We start from the raw sequence: 25765 nt of genomic DNA, 5'->3' as shown, positions 1-25765 counted from the left end.
GCCGTGTAGCAGATGACCACGGTTGAAACCATGAGCCAAAATCAACTTCCTCTTAGGTTTTGGATGTCATTTTGTCCCAGCAACAATAAAGCTGACCAATACAATATTTAACCTTGAAGTTATCTAAATAAAAGAATTGAAATTCATTGCTAGGTTAAATTATTAATTAAACTCTTCTGAAATAAAACTCAAAATTTAATCCAAACCAATGATTTTATTAAAGCTTGTTTATTTTCCTACAGCTGTATTTTATATATTATTTTATTTATATATAAATCATTTATATACATTTGGATAAATCTATTTCAGTTTCTGACAACAAACTTACTGAAACATGCTCAATTGAGTGATTGGTCTTCACTAAATACATAAGTCTGACTAAGTCCTGGGATAGCATCTCTGATGGATGGTGACCTACCACAGTAAATGTATATACTGGAAGATTATAACTAGGTCAACAAAGATCAGTTGTTCTGGGAATGTAAAGTTTTCAAGGCCCCCAAAATGGGTTATTCATTTCTGCCCCAGTGCATAACAGTAATGCTTAGAATATAGTAAAGAGTCAGTGAAAACTTATTGAGTGAAAGAATTACCAAAAAATTTCCTTTGGGCAGGACTCTACAGAAACTTGCAGTAATTTCTAGCAGGCTGATTTATTTAGTGAAGGACAAAGAGGCCAAAATCATTAGTATACAAATCTATTTTCATTGATAACTAAATGGAAAGTCAGAGGAAAAAGAAAAATTTAAAGAAAAACCAAACTCAGAAGAAAATAAGTTTTTACTTTTATGAACTTTTCCTGTTCTCTTTAAATTTTCTTTTCTGATTTTTCAAAACCAAACAAAATCTTGGGTAGCATATTAAAGACTTTTAAGATTTAGTGGCATAAATTGCAGTGTTTGTTACATTATTTATTATCAGGATTTAACTACAGTTGTGTGAGGTAAAAATGACAGTAGTCTCTGCTATCTAAGATTGTTTTTATTGGGATAAAAATACATAATTTAAAACTCCCATCTTACCTGTATATTTAACTGTAACCATTTTTAACTGTATACTGATATTCAGTATATTCACATTGTTGTGCAACTGATCTTTAAAATTCTTTTATCTCACAAAATTGTGACTCCTCATCCTCCCTACTCCTAACCCCTGGCAGCAAGCATTCTACTTCCTGTATCTATGAATTTGACTGTGTTAGATACCTCATTTATATTGAATCATACAGTATTTTCTGTCTGTGTCTGGCTTATGTCCCTTAATGTCCTCAAGGTTCCTCTGTGTTATAAAGTGTGACAGAATCCCCTTTCCTTTTAAGGATGAATAGTAGTCCAGTATGTTGCTATGCCACGTTTTATTTATACATTCCTTTGTCAGCTTGCCTTTACCTATTGGCTATTATATAGCAATTCTAATTCAAAATGTTTCAGGAAACTTCATACTGTTTTCCATAGCAGTTACATTATTTTATAGTCCCACCAATCGTGTAAAAGGTTCCAGTTTCCTCTACATCCTAACCCAATACTTAACGGTTTTATGTTAATCTAGTAGCAGTCAGTTTAATAATTAAGTTATAGATACCGTATCGTAGTTTTGGGTTTCATTTCCCTGATGACAAGTGACATCAAATATCTTTTCTTTGGTACCGGGGATTGAACTCGCCACCTTGCACTTGTCAGGTGGCTGCTTACACCACTGAGCTAAGTCCCCTGCTCGAATATCTTTTTGTGTACATGATGACTGTTGGTATATCTTCTTTGGAGAAATGTCTACTCAAGTTCTTGGCCCATTTTTATTAAGGTCATTTAATATTTTTTGTCACTAGTTTTGAGTTGTAGGCATTTGTCATGTGTTCTAGATAATAACCTCCATAAGAAATACCCAATCTGCAAATATTTCTTCCCATTCTATTGGTTATCATTGCATTCTTTTGATGATGTTCTTCTGTGCACAAAGTTTTTAAAATATTACAAAGTCACATTTACCTAGTTTTTTCTTTTATTGCCGAAGTTTTTGATCTCTTATACACCTAGGAAATCAATGCCAAGTCTGAAGTCATAAAGCCTTTTCCCTTATAGGAGCTCTATAGTTTTAATTCTCCGTTTTGAGTTAATTTTTGCACATTGAACAAGGGACTACTTTCTTTTTTTCTTTTTCTTTCTTTCTTTTTTTTTGTACGTGAATGTCCATTTTTCCTTAGAGCATTTCTTGAAGGGATATCCTTTTCCCAAAGTATTCTTGGCAACCCTGTTCCAGTTGTCTGACAGTATACACGGCATTTGTTTCTGGGTTTGCTATGCCCACTATCTGTCTGTCTGTATGCCATACATGCTGTTTGAGTACTGTGAAACATGTATGGTTTAACAGTATGCTGCAGAATTATGAAGTATGAGTCCTCTGACTTTGTTTTAAAAATTGTTTTGGTTACATGTACTCCTTTGATAATTCATACAGAGTTTTGGACTTCTCTATTTTTGCAAAAAATGCCATTGGGATTTTCATAAATGTTGCCATGATATATAGGACCATACTATCTGGGTGAATAAATATGAATATCTTAACAATATTAAGTCTTCTAATTCATGAACACAGGAATCTTTTCATTGGTTTGTATTGTTTTAATTTCTTGTACTTTTCCATGTATGATTATGATTTGTTATACTAATTTCACTTTAGAATGTTGTCTGCTTTATTGAAAGCAGAATGAATTTCATTTTTCTTTTCTTTTTTTATTTAAAGAAAAAAACGAAAAGGGTAGAGGTAATACATAATTTCAAAAAAACAGTAAGAAATCACTAGTTGATAATTACATATTGTCTTAGAAATGGTTGTTCAAGTTACAAAAATAAAGCATTATAAAAATAAAGTAGACATTCAAACAGTGAGACTGCAAATAGGTCTCTTCAACTATCCAACGAAAACTTGGTAGTACGGTTATCAGTCCTACACACTTAAACATGCATGAAGTTAAATCCTTTTGAGGACTTTCTTTTTGTCTCTTTTTTACCATAGCAATTACACATTTTGGGCTTTACTACTCCTACAGTTCTTATTACTTTATACACTAGAGACACAGTGTGATATTTATAAATATGATTCTTATTTATTTCATTAATGAGGAGGGCCTCAAGTTGTCTCCATTTACCTCTGAAGGCCTCAAGATCGTGCTTTTTCATAGCTGAGTAATATTCCATTGTATAAAAATACCACATCTTCATCCACTCTGCAGTTGATGGGCACAAGATTTAGCTATTATAAAGTGTGCTGCTATGAACTTGGGTGCACATATATCACTGTGATATGATATTTTCAGTTTTTCTGGGAAAATACCCACGAGAGGAATAGCTGGGTTGAATGGAACTTCCAATCCTAGTCTTCTGAGAATTCTCCATACTGATTTCCATAGTGGTTGCACCAGGCTACACTCCCACCAACTGTGGAGCAGTGTTCCTTTTTCCCTGCAGCCTCACCAACATTTGTTATCAGTTATTTTGTGGATGGCAGTTATTCTTTCCAGAGTGAGATGAAATATCAATGCTGTTTTAATTTGCATTTCTCAAATGACCAGTGATGGTGAACATTTCTTCATGTATTTATTTGCTATTTGTATATCTTCATCTGAGAACTGTGTGTTCATCTCAGATGCCCATTTTTGGAGATGTCTTTGAATTTGGGGGGCTTGATATTTTTCAGTTCTTTATATGTTCTGGATGTAAGTCCATTGTCTGAGGGGTTGCTGGCTAAAATTCTTTCCCATTCTATGGGTTTTCTTTACACTCTGTTGGTGATTTCTTTTGAAATGCAGAAACTTTTCAGTAATAGGAGATCCCAGTTGTTGATTCTTTGAAATGTTTCCTGTGCAGTTTGTGTTTGGTTCATGAATTCTCTATATATCCCTAAATTTCCAAGACTTATACCTACCTTGTCTTCCAGTAGATTTAGTGTTTCTGTTTTAATATTTAGATCTTTGATCCATGTAGACTTTAGTTTTGTGCATGGTGATATGCATGGGTCTAGTTTCAATCTTTGGCATATGGAGAGCCAATTTTTCTAACATCATTTATGAAAGAGGCTATCCTTTTTCCAATGAATATGTTTAGCCCCCTTGTCAAATGTCAGGTGGCTGAGTGTCTTTGTAGTTGTGTTTGTATGTTTTAATCTGTTCCATTGATCCTCAGGTTTATTTCTTTGTCAGTACCATGCTGATTTTATCACTGTGGCTTTGTAGTATAGTTTTTCAAGTCAGGAATTGAGATGCCTCCTGCCTTGCCTTTGTTGCTCAGAATTACCTTTGCTATTCTAGGTTTCTTCTGTTTCCAAATGAATTTTAGAAGTGTTTTCTCTCAATCTGTGAGGTATGTTAATGGTATTTTGATTGGGATTATGTTAAATCTGAATAAGAGTTTTGGGAGTATGACCATTTTCACACTGGTGGTTTTTCCTAGCCAAGAGCAAGAAATATCCTTCCATTTTCTAATATCCTCTTCAATCTCCTTTTTTAGAGAAGTATAATTTTCAGCATATTGTTCTTTTACATTCTTACTTAGGTTGATTCCTAAGTATTTCATTTTTTTACATGCTATTGTGAAGGGCAATATTTCCATGATTTCTCTGTCAGTGAGTTTTTGTGTACAGGAATGCTATTGATTTTGGAGTGTTGACTTTGTATCCAGCTACGCTGCTGGATTTGTTTATTACTTCTAGTAGTCTTTTAATGGGAGTTTTTTTGGGTCTTCTATATAGAGTATCATATCATCTGCAAACAGTGATACTTGCAAATAGTTGAACTTCTTCTTTTCCTATCTTTATTCTTCTTATTTTCTTTGGTCTGATTGCTCTGGCTAGTGTTTCTAGAACTATATTGAATAGGGGTGGTGATAGTGGACATCCTTGTCTTATTCCTGATTTTAAAATGAAAGCTTTCAATTTTGTCCATTTAGTATAGTGTTGGCTGTTGGTTTATCATAGATGGCCATTATAAGATTAGGTAGACACCGTGTATTCCAAGTTTCTGAAGGGTTTTTATCATGAACATGTGTTGAACTTTATCAAAAGCTTTTTCTACATCTATTGAGATGACCGTATGGTTTTTGTTTTTGGCTCTGTTGATTTGGTGTGTTACATTTATTTATTTGCGTATGTTAAACCATCGTTGCATTCCTGAGATGAATCCCACTTGGTCATGATGTATAATCTTCTTGATGATTTGCTGCATTCTATTTGCCAGTATTTTATTGAGAATCTTTGCATCAATGTTCATTAGTTCTCCTTTTTGGTTAGGTGTTTCTCTGATTTTTTCTTACAAGAGTAATACTTGCCTCCAGGAATGATTTAGGGAAGATTGCTTCCTTTTCAATTTCACTGAAGAGCTTAAGGAGTCTTGGCATCAAATATTCTCTAAATTTCTGGTAGAATTCATCCGTGAATCCATCAGGCTCTGGGCTTTCTTTGTTGGTAAGTTTTTAATTACGTTTTCATTTTCAATAGCTGATACTAGGTTATTCCAAATTGCCATATCTTCTTGGTTGAGCTTTGGTAGTTCATATGTTTCTAGAAATCTGTCCATTTCCTCTGTGTTTTCCACTCCATGTGCGTAGAGATTTTCAAAGTATGTATTCATGATCTTTTGAATTTCCATGAGATCTATAGTAATTTCCCCCTTTCAGTCCTTATTGTGTGAATTTGGGTTTTTTTTTCTTTCTTTTTCTTTATGAGGTTAGCTAGAGGTTTGTCAGTTTTGTTCATTCTCTCAAAAAGCAGCTTTTTGATTCATTAATTCTTTGTATTTTTTTTTTTTTTTTTTAGTTTCAATTGCATTGATTTCTGCTCTGATCTTTACAATTCCCTCTCTTCTGTGAACTTTGGGTTTAACTGTCTCCTCTTCTAGAAGCTTGAAATGAAGCATTAGGTTATTTGTGCTCATTCTGTTTTCTTGATATGACAGTTTATTGGTATATATTTCCCTCTTAAGACTGCTTTTATTGCATCCCACAGATTATAGTATGTTATTTCCACATTTCATTGAATTGTAGGTATTGCTCTACTTCTTCTGTAATTTCATCTGTCACCCACTGGTTGTTCAAAAGATTGTTATTTAATTTCCATGTATTTATGCAGGTTTTGTGATTTCTTTTGCCATTAATTTTCAGTTTCAGTGTGCTATGGTGAGATATTACACACGGCATAATTTTAATACCTTTGCAGTTACTTAAGAATGTTTTATGGGATATTATATGGTCTGTTTTGGAGAATGTTACATGTGCAGCTGAGAAGAATGTGTATTCTGATGTGGTTGGGTGGTACACTCTGTAAACTTCTTAAATCCAGTTGTTCACAGTTATGATTCAGTTCTATTATTTCTTTGCTAACTTTTTATCTAGTTGATCTATCTCTTTGCGACAGTGGGGTATTAAGGTCCCCTGTTATAATTGTGTTCTTGTGTATTTGGTTTTCCATGTCCATTAGTATCTGTCTTATGTAATTGGGTGCATCTGTTTGGTACATATATATTTATAATTGTTAGTTCTTCCTCTTGAATTTTTCCATTAACTAGTATGTAGTGACTTCTTTATGTCTTTTAATCATTTTAGGTTTGAAGTTCACATTGTCTGCAAATAGAATAGTTAGCCCTGCTTTTTTCTGGGTTCCTGTTGCATGGAATACTGTTTTCCATCCTTTGACTTTTAATCTGTGAATTTCCTTTTGGGTCAGATGTGCTTTTGTATACAGCATATTGTGAGATCATGTTTCTTGATCCATTCTGTCAACCCGTTTCTTTTGATAGGTAAATTGAGGCCATTTACATTTATGGATATCACTGATATGTACTGGCTTGACTTTGCCATGTTGTGCTCCTATTGCTGGTTTCTGGCTTTTCTCCCTTGTTTATTTTCTTAGCCAGCCTGGTGGTTTCTTTCTGTTGTAGTTCTGGGGATTGTGGTCATTTTTTATATCTGTCTAGCATGTCTGTCAGTATTCTTTCTAGGGTTGGTTTGGTGGACATGAATTCCTTTAGATGTTCTTTGACATGGAAATATCTTGTTTCTCCATTAAATTTGAAAGACAGTTTTTCTGGGTGTATCCATCTGAGTTGAAAGTTGTTTTCTTCCAAGGCTTGAAATATCTCACTCCAAGCTGTCTTAACTTGAAGGTTTGTCGCTGAAAATTCTACTGTGATTCTAATAGGCTTTACTTGATAGGTGAGCTATGTTTTTTCTCTAACAGCTTTTAGTATTTTGTGTCTATGCTGTATGTCTGAGATCTTAATTATTATGTGTCTGGATGTAGATTTATGTTGGTTGTGACTGTTTGGCATTCTGTATGCCTCATTTATTTGTATATCAGGATTTTTCCCTATGGGTAAGAAATTTTCTGCTATTACTTCTGTGAATAGTTTAGTTATTTCATTTGCATTGACTCCTGCATCTTCACTTATGCCTATTAATCTTATATTGTTTCTCTTGGCATCGTCTTGAAGCTGCAGGATTGTCATTTCATGCTACTTTGTTGTTTTTGTAAAAACATGATGCCTTTCATGATGCCTATCTGTGATCCTGTGTTCAAGGTCTGAAATGCTATCCTCAGCTTCATTTAAATGGTTTTTCCAGCTTTCCGTAGAGTTTTTTGTTTCTTGGATATCTCTGAATTTGTTTTGTGGATTCTGCTTGTTTTCTGCATTGTTCATTCAATGTTTCAATTAATTTCCCATGCTCCTGTATTTTTTTCTCTATTTCTTCTCTAGTTATGTTGAGCAACTTATTTATTAAGGTTGTTATTTCTGTTTTTGCATAAGAGTTATTTCTAATTTGATTTCCTCTATAGCTTCATGGATTTGTTTCTTTAATTCATTTGCTTTCTTTTCATAGATTCCTGGCGTATGACTTATATAGTCCTCTATTTCAGTATTGCCTGTACTTGCTCCTGATGGACTAGATGTTTGAGATTGCATTTTGCCTTTTTGTTTTGTCATTTTCACCTTTTGGGTAAATATTTGTTCTTTCAGTCCCAACAGTTTCAACTGTCCGTAGTGTGAGTTTTAAGGTCCTACTCTGTGGTTGATGTTTATTCAGTTGCTGGGTGCTACATTGCAGAGGAGAGTCAGTCCTCCAAAGCCTGTTGCGTGAGTCCTAAATTCTTTCTGGGCTAACTAGGTTAGAAGTATTGATGTAGGTTACCTCTTAGTTTCTGCTGTTGCTATGTCTTCAGGTTGTTGCAGGCACCAGCTCTTCCTGTTTATAGCGTTTGCGTCAGCCGAGGCCCTACTGTGTCTCATAAGCTCTTTTAAGTTTTCCAAGTTGACAGAGGCCTTATTGGTGCACTCCTCAATCTGTCTGATGTTCTCAGTATGGAGGGGGGGGGCGGTTACCCACTCTGTTGTCAGGTTGGTCAAGATCTTATAGTTGGAGGGAGTTTCACTTCTGCTCCTATTTACTCACTGCAGACCTTGATTTTAGGCATACTCACCACACTGACTGGAGCCTGCTGTCTTCTGTTTGGGTGAGGGGTTCCTGAGAGTCCCATCCAGCCAACACTGTAATTTCCTGTAGTGCAAGGTTCTGGAAGAAGGGGTTGGATCCAAAAATCCTCTACAGTACTAGGTCCCGGAGGTGAGTGGGTTCCCCAAGGAACAAGCCCGCGGTGGCAATCTGAGGCAACCCGGGCCTGCTGGGGTGGCCCACCTGTTCCTGTGGAGGGGCAGGCCCAGTGGCAGAAGTCCCAGGTGGCTAGGTTTTTCCAGGGCCTCTCAGCTGTTCCCGAGGAGGGACGGGTCCAGCAGAATTCCATTTTTCAAGCCCAGTGAAAGGCGTATTTTGAAACTGAGTTAATTGGTGCTGTGGGTCTGCTTATACAGTGCTACTTAGTACTCCACATGTATGTTTACAAAACGATGCCCTGACCCATGGAGTTCCCACGAATTCAGGAAACCTTGTAACTAACTGATGTGTCCCCACAGAGGAGACCGTAACAGCCAGTCAAGTCTGACCACTGTCAATAACTTCAGCTTTGGGCTCTTGGCTCTGGGACATTCCCTGCTATGAAGGTCTGCATTCTTTTACTCTGGACTGTGAAAACTCTGGCAGTTGCGGAGGGCAGGAAGCTGTGCTCTCTGCCACTATGTGAAGAAACAGCGTTCTGGTAACACAAGTAACAGTATATACCGTTGGTTGGCTGAAGGGAGAAGGGGCCCTGGATTTTTATCTTCTCTTTCAGTGCCCATTGCATCATGACCTGAGCCAGGTTGGATATTTTCTGGCCATAGCGACAGCAGAGGGCCTGCCAGGAGTTCTCAAGTCCCTACTCGCCTCCTGATACTCAGAAGCTATGTGTAATAAGTTTGTTGTGAAATCTCGCCTATTACTTTTACTTCATTTAGTCATAAAATGTAATTCCTTCCTTACTCAAAATCTTATTTTGTTTTAGAAACTTATTTTAAGAAAATGCCATGACTCCATGTTGCTGGACGCTCATACTAGCAGGTGTGGTTGATTAATGGCCGACAGGGTCAGACACCAGGTTGGCGACCCAGGTTGGAATGCAAGGCAGTGTCTTATAGAGTCCCTCCTGCCGTCTGGGTCCGAGGGTGGCCCTGCTCTTCTTGGTAAAGATTTCCCTCTAGAGTGTCAGTGCCAAAGCCTATAAGAAACTCGGTGGTAACGTTCTTTACCAACATGTCTTTGATAAAATCTTGAATGTATATAGTACTTTGGGCTTATGACCTGCTTCTGTGGCCTTTTTCTCCTGTTCTGTCCTATTACTGGCCTGGTAACAAAGACAGGAGAGATGGGCAAGGAAGGATGTCATTGCAGGGCAATTGATGAGGGCTTAGGACGCTGAGATCTCTCCTCTTGTGGGTTCTCATTCTCTTCAGTCCTATATTCCAGAGTGGTTAGGATGGATGGATATGGAAAGATTTGTACATTAGGTATTTCCTTCATTGCTACGCTTAGTTAAGGACTCTTGATATTCCTAAGAAGACACCGGACTTCCAGGAAATAAATAGTTGCTCAAAGCCCAGGAAACTGCCATCCTCACATTGCACAGAGTGATGTGAAGGCAAAATACGTGTTGAGCAACAGTATCAACTGTAACTGTTGCTGCCAATGGCATTTGTTTTGGCCCTAATGGATTATAGTGTACTTTGTCAGGAGTGTTATCTGATTTGATCCTTCTGTCAACCCTTTGAAATATTATTGCTGTAGTATCAGTTTTAGAGATTAGAAAACCAAAGTGCTTTGTGTAATTTGGCTTTCCCAAGGTCATAAAGTTGCTAAATCAGAGCCAGATATTAAACTGCTGATCTGTTTCTAAATTACAAGGCGTCAGAGTTTCCACCATGGTAATTGCTGCCAGGGAGAATCATTTTTCACTACTTACAAAATCAACACCCAAAAAGCACAAGATAAAGCTGTTACAGCGTATTTTGTGGTCCATTAGGAAATCGGATCTAGAAATCAGCAGTGTGCACTCGGAAGGCCAGGGAGGAGGTTTCCTGAGGGAAGGAACTTGGGTTGGCTCTGGAAGAATGGATGAGATTTAAGAAGGCAGAGGGTTGGGGTGTCCAGGGGGGTAGAGGAATGTGCACTTTGTGTACCAGGAAGGCTGAAGTAACCTGATAATGACTGCACTTACATTTTAGGAAAACTGTCCCCATGTCAGACTATCTTTCTATCAAATACAAGCAATGAAAGTTTTCTCAACTGCCAGGATGCAAAATTACAGTTTGTTCCTTTTCAGTGAAAGAAATGCTCAATTTTTACTATCTTGCCTCATGTAAAGAGCCCTCAGAGAGGGAAGACAGTGTACAAGGACAGGACACTCCAGGGTATTTAGTGTTCCCTCAGAATCATTACATGGAATCAGCAGCACTTTATTTCTCTGAGGTGACTTTGGGTTTCCTTGAAATAGCCTCTTCGGTAATCTAGTTGAGAAAACTTAAATATGCAACTTGTAAGTACAGTGAAATGAAATGTAGAAAACATTGTTAGACTGCCTAAAAATCCTTTTGTGTTTTCTGGTGATAGGTTTGTGACTCTTACCCTACTGAGCTGTATGTTCCCAAATCAGCTACTGCACACATCATAGTGGGAAGTTCCAAATTCCGGAGTAGACGGCGATTTCCTGCCCTTTCATACTACCACAAAGATAACCATGTGAGTCTCAAGGCATGCTCTTGTTTTACATTTTACTTTTCTGTTTTATCACAAACACACATTTTCTAGCTGCTGCTGCTCTGTGTATGTTTGGGAATTTGAATTCTTAACAGTGTATGGGTATTCCTGTATAAGGTATGACATAGTCCAGATATGCTTAAATCTTTCTATCTTGTAGGTACTGACTTTTCATGTTTATTTGGTAATAAAGGGAGAGATTCTAACAATACCTAACCTGAATCATCTACAAAATCATTATTTTCTTCTATTGGGCTCCCTGGAGAGACTCTGCCTATTTCAACAGTGATAGAGATCCTTGAGCATGCTTATTTTAGGAAGCCCTCGAAGTCTGTGACATATTTCTTTTTCTTTTCTTAAATAGTCATGTTATTTTGAGTAGATGCAATACAAGAAATTTTTGTTTGTGGAGTTTTATTTTTAATAGATATTATAAATATTATTTGTAAAAACTAGAATTAGACTTGTCTATAATGGAGACACTAAGTGACATTGGATTTACTAGGCTAGAACTTAATTTTCCCTAATATAACACTGTGCAGGTTGGGCAATCCAGACCTGGTGTCCTGGCTGTCTACCACCCAGCCATCAGAGACCCAAGCCACCCCCTGCTTTTTTCCATTCCTAGGTGTTTGTAGTCAGGAGTTGTATACAGAGAACAATTAGGTTCAGGACATGGAGTTTATAATATTTTTATAATGGTCACCGGGAGTTAACACAGGAAAATGCAGGAAATCTATCCACAACACCAAAGACATAGATTATTTAGTCAAGAGTCTAAACCCCACAGCACATGTCCCACATGAGTCCAGATAAAAACCCAGAGCTCAGGACAATGCCTCCCACGAATCCAACTGGAGGCCCAGAGCCCATAAGAAGGACTCACGCCAGTCTCTTTTACGGATCCGTGCCGAGAAGACCCACGGGTCAGTGGTGGAAGCCAGAAAGTCTATGCCAGCAGGATGAAGGAGCTGTGCTAGTGGGATGAGGGTTCTGTGCTGGAGCCGAGAAGTCACACTCACAACAAAGACCAGGGCTATCCTGAAAGGCACCACAGCCATTCTCAGCGACACCGAGGCCCCGAGCTCCTCTGCCAACAAGCACAGTTGGGTACATGCCAGGAAGCAGCGTAACGAGTTCATCCTGGAGACCAAGCAGCGCATGTCTTCCCCTCCAGAGCCAGGAAGCAATGATCAGTGTGAGGACCAAAGCTTCTCCAGGAGAACCAGCGGCTCAAACAGCAACTCGTAGGAGAACCCACAATGCCTCCTTAACACCTCAACCCTCAACACCTCCCTTCTTCTCCACTTATTTATGCTGGCAACTTTCCTCAGGTGGAGCGCCTTCGCCCAGTGCTATGCTGATGTAATCCAGCTGGCATTAAGTTGACCGCCAGTTCTTAATCCATAACACTAGGGTTTGGCCCACATGTGCCTGGTGCAAGGGGTGGCTTGAGTACCAGCCATCACCTCAATAGCAGATGAAGGAGAAACTAATGGGGGACACTGAGGGTTTTGAAGAAGGTGTCAAGAAACATTTGTAACACTTTTGCTGACATCTTATTCATCAGAGCTGCACAAAGCAGGTGAGAAAATATAGTCTTATTGGGTAGCCATGTAAATACCTAACGTTAGCATTTCTATGCAGGATAAGAAAACAAATTTGGAGAAATAAAAATGGCCTTTGACACTTAAGCTCTAGGTGAGAAAGTTAGATTTCTTTTATTTTACATTTAAATCCAAATGATGTAAACTGTTGAGAGAAGGTGTGAGTGTGTGTCTGTGTGTGTATATATGTGTAAGTATGAATGCAAATGCACTTATAGCCAGGGATGGGGAAGGGTGAAGTAGCTGTCAGATGGCAAAGGACGCTTCCAAAAACTATCCCAGCAATGCCAGCTTTACTAGAGTAAGCCTAAGGACAGTATTCAATTTACTGGTATGAGTTCTGCTAATCAAAAGGATTTAAATCATCTTGGGTTGCACTCACTACTCTTGGTCTTCCCCTATTCTGAAATATGGTATAAAGAAAGGAAATATTTGAATAACACCCTGTATTATTTAACTACAAATATATTTCAGCCCACAAATTTAGCACTTTTTAGAAGCAAAAGGATGATGTGAATTCCTTTTTTAAAGAAAATAGAATTAATAAGGATGTGGAATTTCATGATGTACTTTAAATTCAAATGCTGGTGACATCCATATTTTATTAGCAGTCATTGCTAAAGAAATAAGAGAGGAGCCCATGCGAAGAGGAGTTCTTTTCTTGTTGTTTCCGAGGTGGGTCGGGCAGTGTATTTAAACTGTAAACAGTACATATCTTACTGCTTTTTAAAATTCTCCAGGGAACCTGTTTTGGTCAGTGTATTATAACAGGAAAAGGAGATAATGTGTTAAAAATGGTCAAATTTTTGGTTGTTCCACCTCAGAAGCCAGCTTCTTCTACTGACCTCAGACGTAATCACTCATTCCTGCTCTCAAGGATTTTTCTTTCCTTGACCTTTAGGCCTGAAAGTAAACTGGCTCAGCAACTAGTTACATTTTAAAATAAGTGATTGCCTGTGTTGAAAGCCTTAGCTCTTTTCACAAGGTACATAAGAGAGATGTGTTTCTAAGTATCACTGCATGGTGTGGTTGTCCCAGGGAAATACTTTAAATGTCAGGTATATGGCACCAGCTTTCCCATCCCTACACACTAAAATCTGTATTTCTTGAAAAATAATGGCCAGATTTGTGCTTTGTAACAATGTTTAGGTTTTAATGTTAAGTTTCATTATACAGATGGTTCTGATTCAATGAGGACTTTTCCTGAAGGATAGTATTATTCATGAAGGTAGAATTCTGTGATTAATTAGAAGACAGGGGAATGTCAAAGTAGTTTTATATGTGGTCATTTCTTATTAAAATTTATCCCTAGAGGGGCTGGGGGTTTAGCTCAGCGGTGTAAGCACCTGCCTTGCAAGCAGGCAGTCGTGAGTTCGATCCCTGGTTCCGATAAAAAGGAAAAAGACAAAAAAAAAAAAAAAAAAAAAAAATTTATCCCCAGAACAGACAAGCTTCCATAAAAAAATGAACAGATACAAATTCTGTAAATGTGTTTATCTTTCTTCCATTTGGTAGTTTTGAAAATTTCAGGCTTAGTAGTATATATTCCTATCCCAATAAAAGTTATGTTTGTGAGCATCATATTTTATTATTAAAATACTGTTTCTCACTTATCTTTATTTAAAAGAACACTTATTTTGATAGTGAGATGATCTGGCTAATATTGGGAAGTGGTAATTGGTGTTTCATTAAGAGAAGCTTGAAATAAACACCATGTTATGAATCTAAAGTCCTCCTAAGTGGTATTATAATGTGTTCTGTTCACTCATTGTTGAGTTTGGGATTCCCACTTCAGCAGTATTGTGATGGCCATAAGCATGAGCGTTGGCAGTTGACAGAGGACACCCAAAGCAGTTTATTAGTCACATAGACTCTCTCACTAGGGAGGAAGGACACTACAAGTCATAGAAGGCCACATGGAGATTACCCTGGGAACAGTGACTACCAGGAGCTGTAAGGGGGTGCTATAGAGGATAAGCTTGTTTGAATACCATCCTCAGGGGTAAACAGAGCTGTACCTGATCCACTGGGGTGGGAGAATTGTTTAACAGTAAGCTGTGTCTGCAGAAGCAGATATTGAGGAGAGCTTGTGATCAGGCCCTCTGAGTTTTACTGTATATCAAGGCAACCCACAATATTAATTTTGGGCCTTACAGCACACACTGACTGTTTAAAAACACTTGGTCTCCTTTTGGAATCAAACAGCTGTACAAATCACAGAGATGGGAAAATGTCCCCTGTGCTCTGTGTATGTCTATAATTGAGAACCCTTAGAATTACTGTATCCTTTGTTTTTTATTATTATATTGCAGGTTTTTTACAGTTCTTTTGCTTTAAGCTGTGCACAGTACATTCTGAATTCACAGCATACATTTCTGGCACAGAAAACCCTTGAATATATTTCATGGGACATTCTTCCTTAAGAGACCTTCTCACTCTTTTTTTATAGTTAATATTTATTGAAAATTTTCTATGTGTTAGGAACAGCTCTAAGGGCATTATAATGTTATGTACCTTATCACACCCTTTTAATATCATTATGCATTTTTTAGATGGGAAACTCAGAGAAGATATTGCCCAAGATCATATAGTAAGTTAAAACAAAACTAATATTAAAAGGTAGATCTTCTGGAATATTGTTCTTAATGTTATACATCATGATGTCTGACTTATTTCTTTCCAAAGGTGGTATATTATTTTCTTTACGAATTCAGGATTCAAATTCTGGTTTCTCTAGTTGCTACTATATGACTTTGAACAAGTTCTTCAACCTCTCTGTGCTTTGGGTGGTTCTTCCAAAAATAATACCAGCTCTTACTATAATGATAATTAGGAAGACTAAATAAAAATACATGAATTTCTTATAATAGTGCCTACCAATAAACCTTTCAAGAATATTGGATATTTTAATTAGTAACATTTAAATAAGAGGCATCTTTACAGTGTACCACTAGGGAGGTTTTAATTTCTGCTCTCAGGTCACTGACATCCATAAGAAATGGTACTGAGGTGGAAACCACACCCCTACCTGTCCCCATGAGCCAGTGGAAGCCCTGCAGGCCTGAGGGGTAGGGGGGACCAGGATGGATACCACACCTACGCACCCTGCCCCCCATGGAGCCAGCACATGGGCTGGGAGAGAAGAAAACTCCCAGCCCCTAAACTCCTGAAAGCAACTGACTGATTCGGAGGAATACAGACTGAGATGATAGCAACTGAAGTAAAGAAACAACCTAAAGCTTGTATTATTTACTTGATTTTGTAAGCCTAGAGCCAGTAGTCTAAGCAACTATTTAGAGGGTGGCAATATGCAATATAGTAACTATGGTAGTTTCCCAACTGTCTTGTTTTTGAAATCCAATCTTAGATTCTCAATGTTTTGTTGTTCTGTTTTATTCCCTTTAAAATAAAAAAGAAAGGTAAAAGAAAAGAAATGATACCAAGTGATGGTAGTGCTCTCTCAGTAGTAACACTGTCTAGGAATATACAGAATGCACAGAAGTGCTCAGAGCCAATACACTATTCTATGAAAAATTGAAAACCATGCTGCAGTAACTCAGCGAATGAAGAATTTGGAGCACATCAGAAGTTACTAAGAAAATGAACTACAAAATGGCAAAAATATAATCTGTTTAATAAATTCATGTCTGGTTTAATTTATTGACCACATTTCATAGTATAATTGTTCTGACATCACCTCTCATTTAAAACTAGCTGCTGTCTCCTAGAAGATAGTAATGGTTGTCATTGATTTGCTTCATTTCATATTTGGAATTTTATTAGCTTAGTGTATATAGCTGTATGGATTCTCAGACAAGTGCTTGAAAATGTTCCTACCCATTTCTGACTCTTCTGATAGAATCTAGCAGATTACTTAGTAGGAGGTATCCTTAAGTAATATTTTCTTAACTCAGATAAAGTATCCTATAAAACCAAGGCAGAATTATTCTCTGTCCCATCAGAACTGGACATCTGGCGCACTGGACATTTTAAAAATGAAAGAAGCAGGACCCCCCAGAAAGCATATGTGGTGCTTTCTTCTCTACCCACTGAAGGCAGCTTGTGTTTGCTCTCTAGTCCCCTTTCATCCCTGCTGTTGCTTTATCTTGCTTCTGGACCTTGCCCTAGCTTGCTGTCTTCTCTCTCATTCTCAGAATCTCTAGTCCTTTTTGCTTCCCTTTGCTTAAGAAATAGACAACTCCGGGCTAAGTCAGCTGCCTCTGCTTTGCTTCCTGTTTCTCACACACTAGTACCCCTGAGTTCTTAATCAGATTTCAGGCCTGGATTTCCTTTAGCCACATCAGAAATAGCCCTTTTCTTGTACATAATAGTATTAGATCTCCTCAGACAGTCATATGTCTCACCAGTCTACAATTTTTGGTTAGTATAGCTAGTGAAAAATATCCCCAACCTCCTCTAATGATGAATATTGAAACTCACATTTATGTGGAGAAATCCAGCCCCTTGCTAAATTGTCCTGACTTGGATTCTAGGCACAGGAAACCTGGGGTTAAATTCAGAACAGCAGGGACACCCTTTCATAGATAGGGCCCTACATGCAAGCTTCCTGAGCAGGCAGTGATATCAGGTAATTTTCAGTGTGAATGTCCCCTTGGCCCATCCAAAGGGGCTGTCTTCTTTATTGACCATCATTAATCTTACACGGTAGATTTAAGAATCTCAGTGTGGATTCTTTGAGTCATTCACGTATTTAATTAGGAGATTTGTTTTTAACTTAAATCCTAAATCTGTAAGAAATACTTTGCCATGAAAGCATAAGTTTTATAGTTGCAAGTTTATCTTTACTCATTTATTCATCACTTGAAATGTTTATGCCATTCTGCATATTATCTAATAGTGTAATAAATAGTTATCGCTTGGTGTATATAGGGAATTGATTCTAGGATCCCTCTCAGCTACCAAAGTCTGAGCACCTCTTATATAAAACACTTTTGTATTTGTATACAATGTGCACACATTCTTCTCTAGATGATCTAAATCATCTCTAGACTACTTACACCAAATGCAATGTAAAATAGTTGTTATGTTGTATTATTTAGGAAATAATGTCAGAAAAGGTCTGGATAATACCCATAAAGACATACAGTGTTTCCCAAATATTTGGGATCCACATGAATTTAATCCACAGATGCAGAATCTATGTATATAAACTGCTAACCATATTATGTTAGAATCACAGTATCTAGGAATTGCAAGATAAAATGCAGACTTATACCAAAGAAATAGCTTGTTTATAAACATACTTAAATCAGCACAGATATGTAAACCTGTCATTGACTTGAGCTTTTATTATAGCAAAAAGTTTCCAGTTAGAATTAGAATTGATATTCTTGATGTTTTTAAATAGGCTAGGTAGATGACAAAATAATAAGATGTGTTATGTACAGGTACCAAGTCCCATGAAGAATACAATTATTATGTAATCATTAGTTTACTAGTAAACTTGTACTAGTAAAAATAAAAATTGCAAACATGTACTAGTAAAAATAAAAATTGCAAACATGTACTAGTAAAATAACTGAAAAAAACACAAACATGTACTAGTAAAAATAAAAATTGAAAAACATCCAGAGAAATTACACACACACACACACACACACACACACACACAGAGGAAGTCAAACGTTGAAAAAAGTGAGTGATATTTTTGAATATCTAATTAACATGACTCATTTGCTAAATAATAAAAGATGAACAAATTTCTGTCAAAATTAGTCTCATTAGAAAATTATGAAAAACATTAAAAATATTTTTTTCTAGTCTTGCCATTAAGAGTATACTGTAAGTTTTAGGAGAATAGTTATTTTGTTTTTCTACTTTCAGTAGAAAAATGAAACAATGTCAGTGAAAAGGAAAGTAGGTTAGTTAAATAGCTTTAAATTTCATAATTTGAATGTTATCTAAACATGGCTGCACATTCCTTAACAGAAGGTGTTTCTGTATTGCTCGCCCATGTTGTGGTTTCTTTAACCTGAATTAAAAATAAATCTCAATTGCCAGAAATTGTTAAATTTCCATAAGCTGGTATGGAATAGAAGGGAACCAGGGAATCTTTGTTCCAGAGACAACCCAGGGGTCTACGCAGGGCATAATCGCGTGACAGTGCTGTGTTGCTGTGTCCTGTCCCCCAGGCCTCCATCTGCAGGAGCAGCCAGCCCCTGTCTGGTTTTAGTGCCCGATGCCTGGAGGATGAGCAGATGCTCCAGGCCATCAGGAAAGCCAATCCAGGAAGTGACTTCATTTATGTTGTGGACACTCGACCTAAAGTAAGTATCAGCATTCCGTTGCATGTCTCTTGGTCTTGAAGCTGGAGTCCAGCCTAGTGAACCTGCTGCCACTTGGCTCCTGCTGCTTCATCTGCAGAGTGCCCTGCTGGGCTCCTCTCAGGAGATCCTAAGCTCCTGAACGGGTTGACCTTGTCAAGTATATTGTATATATTTTCCCTCCCTGTAATATTGTGCTGAACATATAGTGTGGCACACAGTAAATGAGGGTGGTTTAAGTTTAGTAATTGCTCTCCTCAGTATACCCAGTTATTATTTGATTTGTCTCTAAAACATCCTTCTCTGCTCTGACAATAGGAAGTTCACTATGGAGCCCCAGCTATTCTGTTTATATGAGGTATATCACTGTTGTGGTGACCTATACCAGTGATTTGGAAAGATCTATAAAACATAATGTTGAGAAAATGAAAGTCATGAAATAATACATATTTTATTGTAGTTTATTAGAAAACCTTTAGATAGGTAAAAATTTGTAGAAAAAATACAAAAAGATGAACATTAAACGATTAAAATTGCATGGAGAAGAAAATAAGATTTGAGAAGGTAGAAAACTTTCTACTTGTCTCTTTTTAGAAAACTATTTTATAATTTCATGTGTGCTAATGCATTAATTTTCTAATGTAATGAAACATCCAATAGGAGCTAACAGTTAGTCATTGAGGGGTAAAGCCAAATTAATTTTACACTTCCTTCTCGCTCAACCTTTTTTTTTTTTGTCTTTTTCATTTTTAAAGGAGAGTGAGTGTTGGGTGCCATTTCCAATTTTGCTTCTTACACCCAGTTCTTTCAAAACCAGTCAACATGTGGGGCATGTGCCAGGGAAGGCATGGAAGCAGTCTATTAGTGTGGTGAAGTATAGCACAAAACGAGGGACAGAATGCAATGCTCTTTAGGCAGCCTATTTGACGTTGTAGTTTCTAGCCAGTAATGAAAAAATGGCTACTTCCATAAGTGACTGGAGGAAGTTGTGCCTGTAACTTTGTCTTTGTGTATGGGCATGGAACGGAATCTCAGATGTGCTACTGAATAATGAGTGCGATCCAGAAGCTGTGCATAATATAATCCATTGCTGGGTATATACCAAGACAAATGAAAATATATATCTATATAAGAAAGGCCAGAAAATCTCTACAACATAAGTAAACCTTGAAATTGTTACACTAAGTAAAAGAAGTTTGTCATAGGCCAGGCATGATGTGGTGCACGCCTATAACCTCAGCACTCGGGAGGCTGAGGCAGGAGGATTGTTGCAAGTTCAAGACCAGCCTGGCCTACAAAGTGAGCCCAACTTGAACTATATAACAAGACCCTGTCTCAAAAAAAAAAAAAAAAAAAAAAAAAAAACAGAAAGAAAGAAAGAAAAAGAAGTCTGTCATAAAGGACTATATTGTAAGATTCATGGCATGGAAACAGTCTATTAGTGTGGTGAATATATAGCCAGGAAATGTCTAGAATAGGCAAATTCACAGGGATAGAAAATAAACTGTTGCATAGGGCTGAGGGAAAGGGAAGAAATGGGATGTGATGGCTAGTGGTAGATGATCTCTCTTTGGGGCAATAGAAATATCCAAAAATTAAATTATGGTGATGGTTTCACAACAATGTGAATATACCAAATTCTACTGAATTTTGTACTTTGAATGGGTGAGTGGTATGACATGTGAATTATATGCCAGTGGAACATTTTTTAAATGTAAGGTAATGAAAACATTACAAGAAGTAAAAAGAACAGGCCCAACAGCAAAAGCACTTAAAAGCACACCTGTGTTAAGAATTGTGGATGTTGTACTCATGGGCATTGTGAGAACTGGATGTTGTTTTGTGTAAATGCTCAGACCTGGTAATTTTCACTGCTTTTGGTCTCATTGCACCCAAATACTGTGGTTCCTGTTCAGCGCCACTTAATGGGATACTTCCCTAGAGTAAGGTCAGTGTTCTGCTGATGCACTTGCCTCTGAACAGTCTGTCTTTTTTGGATCAAAGTACACGGTAGGATACATGTGTGTGCAGTAGTGTGAAGGGAGTTTCTCTCAGCCTCCAGATCAGTGAACCAGTCATGAAGATCAATAATGAAACAAATACTAGGGCTACATCACATTCATACTTGGTGGATTGTATATAAATCATTCCTTCCTTTTAAAATTCTCAAAGCCCACAGAGAAAAGCTTAAACCTAGAATCAAAAATGGCTTTTCTGCTTGAAGATTTTCTCTTGAAAGGTGCCAGTAAAATCTCTGACTTTTACTTTCTATTTAAATTTGTGCATTTTTCTCTGGCTTATGCTTTTTAACTTTCCTTCGCCCCTGAGTACTTTCCCTCCTCTTCTTTATCCCTTTCTATAAGGCAGACTGCTTTGAATTTACTAATAGTTATAGATGATTGAATGTATGCCTAGTTCTCAGACAGATACTCTGAAAACAAGATAAAAAAGGAAGGGGAAAAAACACAGGTTTTACGGAGACTAGAAAGCCCTTTTGCTATCCAGTTTTGCCAGCTTTACATAAAAATAAGCAGATTCACCTGCTAATTTAAGAATCAGTGGTCCCAAGTTGGTACTGTGTTATGTAAGCCCTCCCTAGAATGTGGCAGCTGTAGGGCCAGGCATATTCCAGATTTAAAACAAATTAATCCGAAGGATTTGATTTGAAAGGTATATTTAGCACTTAGTGTATTTACTTTTAGTGATAAGCTTGACACTGATCCATTAAAGAAAATTGGTGCCCCTCTTCTCATATTTACCTATGCACATGTACTTCACATGATTTTTTAACTGTTTACTTCAAGCTTTTATTCTTGAAAAGATCATATTTGTTGATTTTTGTTCCAGAATGTATCAGGCTTCCTTGGTAACCAGGAGATTAAGTGGGTGTTTGCCACAGTTGTGGACAATTGCAGATGGGCACTTCCCAGGTTTACTCATATGTTTAGTTAAAAAGAACAATAAGGCATCCTGATGATTCTTGTCCTTTGAACAAGGCTAGCCCTACCTGAGAGCTTCCAGAGCTGCCTTTCAGATGAAGCCTCCAAAATTGCTTATTGACATTAATTAGTGGGAAGCAAAGGCATTGAGATTCTTAAGTATGCATTAAATTTCTGTTCAAAAAATTACGTCCTTGAGGTGGTATATTATTGCTAGAGTTTGTTGCATGAATAAAATATGAAACCACATATTTGTAAAGCCAACTACTTAGGAGGCTGAGGCAGAAAGACTTCAAGCTTGAGGCCAGCCAGGCAAAAGTGTCTTGGAAAAAGGACTAGGGATACTTCTCAGTTGGTATAGCACTCTGGATTTGAGCCCTGGCACTCCTCCCCTCAAAAATAGAGAAAAGAAAAGAAAATATGAAAGTATTGATGCAGTATTCGTTAAATTGTAAAACGAGGGTTAACTAAAGGCTTTAGGTTTAAAGAAGTTAAGTATCACTCAAGATCACACAGTTCAAGGCAGAGCTCAGATTGAAATCCAGGCTTATCTGACCCCACGGCTACTGCTGTGTTTGATAGTGGTGGCTTTTCTGTTTGCACAACATCCCCAGTGTAACCTTGTTCCTACCATAAGGCTCAGGAAGCTTGCCACCTCTGCGCTGAGTACACACCCAGTGACGTCAAAGCCGAAGAACCAGCCATGAGTGCATCAAGTCAGCCAGGGTCAAAGGCACAAGAATGTGTTCTGAGCTCTGACACCAGTCACTGTAGAAGAACTGTTGAGATGTGAAGCGAATGATCAGGGTTGACAGGCACCTGCCTCAGCAGACGCTCAAGCCTTTTCTGTCTCCAAAGATCATTTTGTGGTCATGGCCTCTAGTTTCACATGTCAGTGTAATGAAATGTTACATGGTGCTTTTGTATTTTGCTGGAATTGGTGATCAGATATTGTCTACTTACTGAATCCTTGGAAGGCAGCATTTGGGAAATACTGTTGTGAATACTGTATATTGAGATACCTTAAAAAGGGGATCTTGGATCTTATTTTTGCATCAGGTGGGCATCAGACTTGCAGACAGGCATCTTGGCAACCAGAAGAAAGAGGATACAAGAGATGGCACCATGTAGTGCCAGTGGGGCAGTTGGCACTGCTGCTGTTTGTCAGGGCAATGATGGGGATATTTCCTGTGGTCAGTTGGACAGGAACATCTTGCCAAAACCCTCGTAAGAGGATTTCAATACTAGGGGTCCTGGTGGGTTTATAATGGCAAGGAATGGTGAGGGGATTGGAATAGCTCATGTCAAGGTGCATTTTCCACACCAGTGAAATGTGTGCTCCCTGTCCTTAGAAACCCACATTTATGCCTAAGAGATTCTGCATTTGAATATTGTTGTAGTCAGGGATTGCACAGAGAACAATTAGAATCAGACACAGAATTTATAATACTATTTTATGATGATCACCCAGAGTTACCTCAAGAAATCTGTCCACAACACTAAAGACAGGAATATTCAGCCAAGGGCCTGAATCCCACAGCAATGTCCTACATGAGTCCAGATGAAAACTAGAGTCCATGACAGTGCCTCCCATGAGTCCAACTGAAGGTTGAGAGAACCACAAGAAGGATCCACACCAGTCTCTTTTACGGATTCGTGTTGGGAAGGCCCAAAGGTGGAAGCTAGAAAGTCTGCCAGCAAGATGAAGGAGCATTGCTGGTAGGTTGAGGGTTCTACACTGGAGCGGAGAAGTCACTCTCAAAACAAGGACCAGGGCTTTCCTGAAAAGTACCACAGCCATCCTCAGTGACACAGAAGTCCCGAGCTCCTCCAGCTGTAAGAACAGAGGAGTATGTGCCAGAAAGCTAGCGTGATGAGTTGCTCCTGGAGATTAAACAACACACATCTTCCCCTCCAGAGCCAGGAAGCAATGCTCTATGTAAGGACCAGAGCTCCCCTAATGTGAACCACAGCCACTCTCACCAAAAAGGTCCTAAGCTCCTTTGATGGCAGTGGTCAACTCACACTGGGGAAGCTAGTCATGATGAGCTCCTCTAGGAGAACCAACGGCTCAAACAGCAACACTCAGAGAAACCCACAATGTCTCCCCTCTCCTTCTCCACATCTCTGTTTATGCTGGCAACTTTCCTCAGGTAGAACATCTATGCTCTACCGGGTGATTTAATTCTACCATGGTGATTTAATTCTGCTGTCGTTAAGTTAACCACCAGTTTTTAAAGGGAGGAAGAAGAGATTAATTAACGTTAACCAGAAAAGAAGTGACAACCAATGAGGAGAAAATTGGCACCTTGTCAAGCTTTGCAAAGAGCTGTTTATTTTCTCTGATTCCCACACTACCCTACTCACTACCCAGAGAGAAGGAGAAAGAGAGGAAGGCGCAAGTCCCAGAACAAAGTAGTCACAAATCCACGTATTTCACAGCAAGGGGGGAAAGAGATTGTTTTACATCATATAGGGGTTGAAATTTTAAAGTAAAATGGATGAAAATTTCCTATTTGAGTATGAACTTGACCCAAGCTGTGGGAATGGGAAAGGAGTATTTTGACCAGCTCAGTTGTAGACAGTAGTTGCAAGGAATAAAATCACGTTTTCATGTGTATCACAAGTTGCAGTTCTTCATTTACCCATTACACACAGAAGGGGAAAAACAGCTATCATTGGACAACCTGTGTTAGGGTGTATCCAGTTCTCCTGCCAAGATCAACTGTTACTGTCATTCCCAACACCAGACCAGGCTATATTGTTACTCACGTATAAAGTACACACTGACTGAAGTTTCATAGGCTTGATTAAGGATTAGGAGGAGAATCTGATTCTACTTCTTTAGTGTTGGCCTACTCACTTCTCACTTCATTCTGTTAGTCATTTATCTCATTGGTTAGCGAGTCAGTATATCTCTTCTGTGCCATTAGGGGTAGGGTCATGAACAAGGGGAGGGATGTGGCCATCGGTGAGCCTGATGAGTCACATTCTCTACCCCACTTCTCATTCACCTAAATATAGTACATATGTTAAATATAAAATAGTATATACAAACTTCATGTATATAATACATACATAATATAGGGTAACTTTTTGGAGATATATTAATTGTAAAATAATGTTACCTGCTTTTAGGGTTCAACTTTTGCCATATTATTGTAATAGATCTTTTAAAATAGATGGAAGTCCTAAAAAAATCATTTTGGAATGTAGATTAAATAGTGCCATCTTTTGTTCATTATGTGAAGTACACAATGGCTTTCAGGAGATTTTCTTGCATTTGCTCCTTTGCTTTTAAATAAGACTACAATTCAAGTCTTTCATTCATACTATTTTAAAGTATGAACATAGTCTTAATAAGTATATTTTAATTATTAAAGTAATGATAATAGTAATACTATTTTGCTTTTTATTTATTACATATTTTTCAGAGTATTTCTTTGACATGTGGTAAGTTGGTTCAACTTGAATTATTCAAGATAAAGAATAAACAAAGTTTATGTAAGACAAAGATACTTGCAAGTATCCTGTCAATTTGTTTTGTTTTATGAAGGTTGGTATAAGAAATAAACCAGTAGCTTTGAAAAATAATTATATAAAAAGGAATATTTCATTATGCATGATTTCTGAATGCCTATAATTTTTGAAAAAAATTCCCTTTAAAAATCAGTACCAGGGATCGAACTCATGACCGCCTGCTTGCAAGGCAGGTGCTTATGCTGCTGAGCTAAATCCCCAGCCCCCCCTTTAAAATATTTAAGCTT

General features: G+C 37.8%; 1 protein-coding gene across 3 annotated transcripts in view; it reads left to right on the top strand.

Moving 5' to 3' along the window:
- Nucleotides 1-25765, top strand: part of Mtmr7 (myotubularin related protein 7) — a 112024-nt gene that overhangs the window by 40475 nt on the left and 45784 nt on the right. For all 3 annotated transcript variants that reach the window (XM_063234607.1, XM_063234606.1, XM_063234608.1), the window contains exons 5-6: nt 11022-11150; nt 18928-19062. In XM_063234607.1, coding sequence (XP_063090677.1) covers nt 11022-11150; nt 18928-19062 — 264 coding nt within the window. The remainder of the gene's footprint in view (nt 1-11021; nt 11151-18927; nt 19063-25765) is intronic.

This window comes from Cavia porcellus, unplaced genomic scaffold (genome assembly GCF_034190915.1).
Source record: "Cavia porcellus strain 051 isolate PalLab524CR breed Dunkin Hartley unplaced genomic scaffold, mCavPor4.1 scaffold_24, whole genome shotgun sequence".
NCBI lineage: Eukaryota > Metazoa > Chordata > Mammalia > Rodentia > Caviidae > Cavia > Cavia porcellus.
The sequence above is the reverse complement of the archived record's forward strand: the minus strand, read 5'-3'. Positions and strand labels throughout refer to the sequence as shown.